Source organism: Pinus tabuliformis, chromosome 1_2 (genome assembly GCF_031772625.1).
Source record: "Pinus tabuliformis cultivar Carrire ecotype Pingquan chromosome 1_2, CPIR1, whole genome shotgun sequence".
Taxonomy (NCBI): domain Eukaryota; kingdom Viridiplantae; phylum Streptophyta; class Pinopsida; order Pinales; family Pinaceae; genus Pinus; species Pinus tabuliformis.
In genome coordinates, this window is record NC_142298.1 from 572,511,807 (window position 1) to 572,519,123 (window position 7,317).

General features: G+C 37.4%; 1 protein-coding gene across 1 annotated transcript; it reads right to left on the reverse strand.

Moving 5' to 3' along the window:
* Positions 1-803: 803 nt before the first annotated feature.
* Positions 804-4,521, reverse strand: THI1 (thiazole biosynthetic enzyme, chloroplast (ARA6) (THI1) (THI4)). The gene is made up of 2 exons (XM_089395619.1): positions 3,493-4,521; positions 804-1,141 (listed from the first exon to the last, which is right to left on the reverse strand). Exons 1-2 carry the CDS (start codon positions 4,432-4,434, stop codon positions 983-985), a joined length of 1,101 nt encoding a protein of 366 aa, XP_089251745.1. The 5' UTR covers positions 4,435-4,521; the 3' UTR covers positions 804-982.
* Between the last annotated feature and the right edge of the window lie 2,796 nt (positions 4,522-7,317).

Genomic DNA, 7,317 nt, shown 5'->3' on the forward strand with positions numbered 1-7,317 from the left:
ATGGCAATAAAAAATGATCAATAAACAGATTCGGTGGCTTTCACTGGGAAAGATACTCAAATATGATGAACATTAACAGATTCGGTGGCTGTCACTGGTCATGATACTCAGATATGATGAAAATTTGATCCCTCATAAAATTGTGATATTTTAAATTTGCTGCAAACTGATAAAAGGGCGAAAACAAGAACCTTCAATGGAAAAGGATGCAATCACAAGAGATAATCATATTATAATTACTAGTACAAATTAGGACATTGACTGCTGCATCAAGGCCTCTGTGGGCACTGTAGCTGACCTCCTTGAATCTGTGTATCCTTTTATTGAAAGTTGTAAATCTAAGGAGCTCTTTATAGTCAACCAACATGAAGCTAAGTTTATAAGAATAAAATTTAACTTCATTGGGTTAACATAATTCTCAGTCATAATCAGCAACTAACTTTAGGGAATTGGGGAAGCAACCAAAAGTTCTATAAGGAGCACTTCGTTAGAATCTGAATATTAAAATATTCCACTAATAATTCAGTTCCTCTGAATCAGATTTTCTGTGGACATTAAAATAAATCATGCAGCAAATCCATATTGTAAAGTCCTATATATACTCTGAAGCAAGACATTTAGGTGAAAATCTACAAACAAATTAGAAAAATCATCATGTCCTGAAGCAAGATTGGCATCTTCAACTTACATTCATTACTTATCCAAATGCCATTGTTATGCTAAAAAATACATGCTCTAAAAGAAATACAATGTGAACATCCAATATAGGAAACGGGGCAAAGAACCCAACCAAAAGAAGAGAATACAGTAAACTTTGTAACATTGAAACGTCTACAACTTTATTACAGCAAGATAAGGAGAACGCTACTACATGGCAAAATTTCACAACATTTATACAAAAGCTAGTCTGTAGCAGAGTAAGCCAAACTGATGACATAGATAGGTACATATGATATAATATAAAGTAGGAGGAGAAGATGATCTAAGCAGATGCAGTGGTGATCTCATCTTCAGCGGAAGCCAAAACAAGTTCAGGATGAACCCTCAATGTGCCATCCAATGCATTGGGCTGCCCAAGGGCTTTGAGTGCCAGATGTGCTGCCTTCTGCCCTGAAACCATCATCGCTCCAAAGGTTGGCCCCTGCAGGCGCATGCACTCCATAAATTAGCATATTACACCCACAACACTCATCTTTCAGAATTACAATGAACATTAGACACAGCCAGTCCTTGAATAATAAGCTAGGATATTTCCAACTTGAATTCATTTTTCAGAAAGACCTGCAAATCTTTAATTCGTAGGATACACTGAATTAGACTTATAATCATTTCACAGGATAAGGTAGATTCGAATCCTTCTGAACTGTCTGTAGTTATGTTTCGAATTCGAAAACTTCCGAATAAAATCACAGTAAATTTTCAGCTGATTCCGCATTAGTAAAATAAACAGACATCAGAGCATCAAGATACACAATGTGGCCAAAAGTTCCAAAGATGAAACTGGCAGAGTGAAGCCTTGCTTTTGGTATAGTATATTATTTCAACAATAAAAAGCAAGGGAATTCTAGAGCCTGGGTGGGGCAGAGGGTGATCCATCAACTGTGTGTCCATGTACAGTGTGCCCATGTGTGTAACAGTACACTGAGATTGCAAATGTCAAGGATGTGCCCTTAAAGTGCATAGCAGCAATGGGATTAAATGGTTGCGGGATGATTGATAAATACTAATGATTTATACAGGTTGGGCATCGAAACCATAAGCCATCGATAGGTAGCACAAGTCCTCTTTAAGTAAAGATTCATGGATTTGAAATTGAACATCCTACAAAATGCATTGATTTGAAATTGAACATTTAAAAGCAAAAAAGCTACAACTTCAATACAGACTTTACATCGAGATCCATGTTAATCCTAACGATTTATACAGGTTGGGCATTGAAACCATAAGCCATCGATAGGTAGTACAAGTCCTCTTTTAAGTAAGATTCATGGATTTGAAATTGAACATCATACAAAATGCATTGATTTGAAATTGAACATTTAAAAGCAAAAGATTTACAATTTCAACACAGACTTTACGTCGAGATCGATGTTAATCCAAAATCTAAAAATCTATTAATCACCAAAAGTTTCCAAAGAAGCTAAAGTCCAAATTTACTGTGGTTTAAGGTTTAATAAATAAGGACTTTATATATATTTATATTAAGTGTTTTGTAAACATATTATGTTTGGGAGTTTTTGACCTTGCTAATTTTTTTTACCAAATCTTAATTGCTGTTGTTTAACATGGGTTTTTGACTAAATATATGGATTCATCATCCTGAAAAACAGCTAAGGCAGTTATATTGTGAAAAATTTATAACTAAAATTTATGATTCCAAAAACTTCCTACTGGATTCTAGACAAATGAAACCAGAAAATATGCCAGAAACCCCTCCAAAACCTAAAACAAATAAACTAAAGCTATTTATTGTTGTTCTTCTCAAAATACAATCAAAATTAAGATTTACATGAATCAATATTAAACTATATTTACAGAAGTTACTTATCCCTTAAAAATAAAAAGTTAGATATAAAAAAGATGATTATTATTTAAAACCATTTCTAAAATATTTATTCATCAATTAATATATTCTTCTATAAAGACTAATCCAAACCGCCAAATGAAAACATACAAGGCTGTAAAGCTCTACTGTTGCACAAGCCTAAATTTTCCTGCTATCCAAACCCTGCAATGGAACACAAAGCCTAAGGAAATTTGACATGCAAATAGTTAGAGACTGAGTGAAGTATTTTCATTCGAATGATCTAAGAACTGAATGGACATCCGAAAAAAGTTCAGAAGCTCGGGCAAGGGCCTTCAATTTGCCAAAATCGTTCCATCAAGGGCATCTCGAATTTACCATAATAAAGAAAATGTTAAAAGTGCAGAGCCCCAAAAAAAGCATCTCGAATTACCACAATAAATAGAATGTTAAAAGTAGCAGAGTGCCATAAAAGATATAAAAAAATCAAAATCATAGACAAAATTTCTAGGAAAGAAATACAACAGGGAGCTTGGACAATTAAACTTCTCAGAGGATGTTCAGATTCGATAAAGCCGGGTATAATTCTGGTGATAAGCTAATCTTGAATTTGAGAATAGAAATGGGGAATTAAACTTCCTAATGGTATCTAAAATCTATTAAACTTTACACAATTCTAGTGATAAGCTAGTCTCACTCTCTAAACTCAATTGAGTAGCAAAAATTAAGGAAAGGTAACGATTGATAAAAATCAATCAAACCCTAAACCCCTGTGAAAGAAAGAGAGACGATTAAAAACGATTACACCCTAAACCCCTGTGAAAGAAAGAAGACGATTAGAAAGGCTTAAACCCTAAACCCCTGTGAAAGAAAGAAGACGATTACACCCTAAACCCCTGTGAAAGAAAGAAGACGATTAGAAAGGCTTAAACCCTAAACCCCTGTGAAAGAAAAAAGGCAAGACATACCATTCTAGGGGAGCCATCGATTTCGGCGACCTCCATGCCAGTAACGATCATGCCGGGCACAATCTCCCTGGTAAGCCGAACAATGGCGTCCTCGGCCGCATTCATGTCGAGGGCCTTCATGCCGGGCACCTTGTCGATCATGCCGACGCTCTTGAGCCTCTTGACACCGGTGGCACCAAATGGCCCATCGTGGCCACAGGAGCTGACCACGACCTTGGACTCCATAACGTTGGGGTCCATGCACGACTGTGTATCATGGTTCATGGACACCAGGGCCCAGTTGGTCACGACACCGGACACCCGCCCCTCCTTTATGATGAGATCCTCAACGGCCACAGCGTTGAAGAGCTTCACATTGGGCCTGGCGAGCACCTGGCTCATGATGGTCGAGGTGAACAACGCTGCGTGCTTGATGACCACGTAGTCCTCAGCCTCGTCGTAGGGGACACCGATCTCGTCTAGGAAGAGGTGCGCGGGCTTCCTCACCACCATGGCGGAGAACAGCTGGCCTCCGAGCCACGCCCCGCCACCGGGGCTCACCGATTGCTCGATGATAGCGACATTCACGTCCGGGTTCTTGCTGAGCTCGTAGGCGCAGGAGAGCCCAGCGGAGCCCGCGCCGACGATCACCACGTCGGTGTCGGCGTGGGTGATCATGTCCATCATGTAGCGCCGGGTCATCTCCCGAGCCACGATGGATTCCCTGATGGGCTCGAACTTGAAGCTCTGCAGGTCATATTTCTGGTCCGCGTACAGAGCAGCGATCGGAGGCGTCGCTCGCACCACTGCCGCCGCCGAGGGGCGCACAGAGGCCGGGAAGGCGGTGCCATGGACGGATGATGACAAGGAACCGAACTTGGAGGACATCAATTTGCGGTCCTCAAAGATCGAACCCGAGACCAAGGTGCGAGCAGAGGCAGAGGCTGCTGTAACAGACGCCATTTTTTTTCTTCTCGCTTCAGAAAATGGAGGAGTGAAGCAATGCTAGGCACTCTTACAATGCGGCAATGGACGTTATATAGAAATCCTGGGGTCCTGTGCCTTAATAAGTGAAGATTATCAGCTTTCAGGTGGTTTTGATATTTAGGAATATAATGCGCGAACGCGTGGATAAGATTTTAACGGTCCTCGTTTCACCTCTGTACCACAGCACACTTGTCACTTAAACGTCCCTTTTTGACCATTGAATCATTAAATTAGACGGAAATGCAAAATCATAAATTTATAATTGATAATTACATTTCAACCAGTGAAATAATTATCAACGTTGACATCAAGGTTCATCGACTAAATGGATGATATCAAATTCAAATCCATTACGTCATTCGTTATCAGCGGAAATTAAATACCTAAATGAAAATGATTTCAATCATTTATATCAACTATTCAAAATAAATTACACCATTAAAATAAATGTAAGTGAGAAATTTATATATAATATAAAATTTAATTTATAAGGCTTTCAAAAAATTTAAAATGTTTTTATATTTTCTGTAATCCATAATGAATTAAGCAAAGTCTTTCATAAGAGAAATTTTGGCAGACATTTTTCGAACCAACAAGTATGGTTCGTCATCTAAAATAAACTTCAAATTAAAGTACATAAAAATTATAAAATTAATACATACATGTTATCAACTTCATATTCATATTGAAAAATTAATACACACATACATCTTATCAATTTGATATTAAAAATAGAAAAAATAATACATCATTTTTATATTAAGCAACATATAATTTAAATGTTTTAATTAATATGTAATATTATTATGTTAAATAAATTAATTATTTATAAAATAAATGTTGGAATGGTTCATTATACTATAAAATCACATTCAAAGGACTCCCTAATTCAGGTGACAATTGGCAAAGCATGCGACAAGAAGGGAGGCTTGGCCTTCACTGCCACGTTGTGTCACCGAGGGGGCAGGAGTTGCTAACTTGCCTTTCACTTGGTGTCAAACTTCAATGCATTAAATCATGGTACTTTCTTCGATTATTACACCTCCCAAGGTGATTTGAGGCTACCTCAATTTGGTAATTCTTTTGTATTATCAGTTATGGTGAGGTTTGTTTACAGTGATGAGCGATAACCTCAAGCAACAACCGACCACCTTTCTCGTTGCATCCCCCCATCGTTTGTTGTTGTTTCCATCTTCATGAAAGGGGTAAGTCCAAGTCCTCCTGACTTGGCCTCCCCTGAAATTGTTATTGTCACCTAGGTGCTCACAGAGGATCCAATTTCAAGAGTTGCAGCAATGAGGATACTCCATGTGGCACTCGAAATTTACTTTGTTAATGTTTGAGAATGCAGGCTTAGGTTTCCACTTTGTTCTCAACACCAATGCATACCTAGTACTCATCTCTCATCTACTCAGGTACTCTCTTACACTAGTACTCTCAAGTCTCTTTTGAAGTGCATCAGTTTGGCATTGAAATTACATGGATTCCTTGTTTTTTCCATTATTTTTCCAAGCTTTGGTTTAGTCTCTCATTATACTTTTCATGACATCTCTTTCCAGTTAATTCCAGTCACAATTTGAGTCTACCTGTGGAGGTGCTCTATTGCAGTGTTTAGCCTAACCCATGCCTCGCTCAAAACTTGTCTTTTATTACACATGTGGTGTCTTTACAATCTCATGGAATTTGTCTTTATTTTTTCCTCTCATCATTGCATTGTAGGCAGTCTTTGCATTGCTCCTTGCTTCAACGCTTAGAGAGCCCACGCCTTTCCCTTTACCTTCCATTCCCACTCCTTCGTAGCACACACTCTCACTCTACTCTAATATAATTCCAACATGCCCCGTCAATACATGAGATGTCGACGTGGCAATGTTGGACATGGTGAAGGCAACTCTCGAAACCACTCGGAATCAATTTGTAGTGCACAACTACATTGAAGCTATGCTTGAGCACATATAACACTGAGTTAACCAAGCAACCATTGAATTATACATGAGCGTGAAACTCACACTCATGATTATATCCTTTCTTAACCTGATTAAATTCTTGATATTGGCTACACTTGTGGCCAACAAAACTAACTTACTTTTGCATACTAGAGCTCTACTGGCACATCAAGACTCTTATTGGCAAGGCACTCAAAGAAAAGGAAGATTTAATAGTAAAATTTCCTCCAGCTTAGCAACCTCCAATTAGAAAATAAGTAGATGTAGTTGAAACATAGAGACACGGTAATGAGGCTTGCAAAAACTGAAGCCCTGCTTCACAAAGGGAAAGGTACAACCCCTTTAGGCACTCATGCTACACCTATTGATATATCTACCTTGACTTAGTCATCGCTCTTTCTCTTATCATAGTGGTTGGAGGCATTTCTCTATGGTTGGCATTCCCATAGTCACTACTAGTCAAAGACATAGATCTAGTCATTTTGTTTCAATTGACATAGCATATATTTTTGTTATACTTTTATCTTATGATGATATTCTCTCTGATGTATGTCAGTGTTTGCACTTTATTTGTAATCTTTTAGATTAAAGATTTACTTTTCCATTCCTAATCTAATTTCTCTAATGGAAAATTGTGACAGAAAATAACTTGATATATTATTATTTTATAATCAATAAAAAGAATAATTTACCAAAGAAAAAAAATTTAAATATAGAAACATACAAGGACCTTTTTAATTAATAGTATCATCAACACTTCCCTAATTAGTATGTTATTGGTTTTTTTAAGCCACGATTAAAATAGCCAAATCTTGGATAAAAGTTGCATTGGCCATTGCTTGTAATTAATTGACTATAAAAAATGATTTGATTTAATTTTATTTATGAAAAGAAAATTAATTTAATGTGTTAT

Bases quoted from the DNA above. Each gene is read 5' to 3' on its own strand.
- THI1 (XM_089395619.1), bottom strand. From the start codon at position 4,434: ATGGCGTCTGTTACAGCAGCCTCTGCCTCTGCTCGCACCTTGGTCTCG. The intron at 1,142-3,492 runs GTATGTCTTGCC...ATGCGCCTGCAG, and splicing joins TCGATGGCTCCCCTAGAATG to GGGCCAACCTTTGGAGCGAT.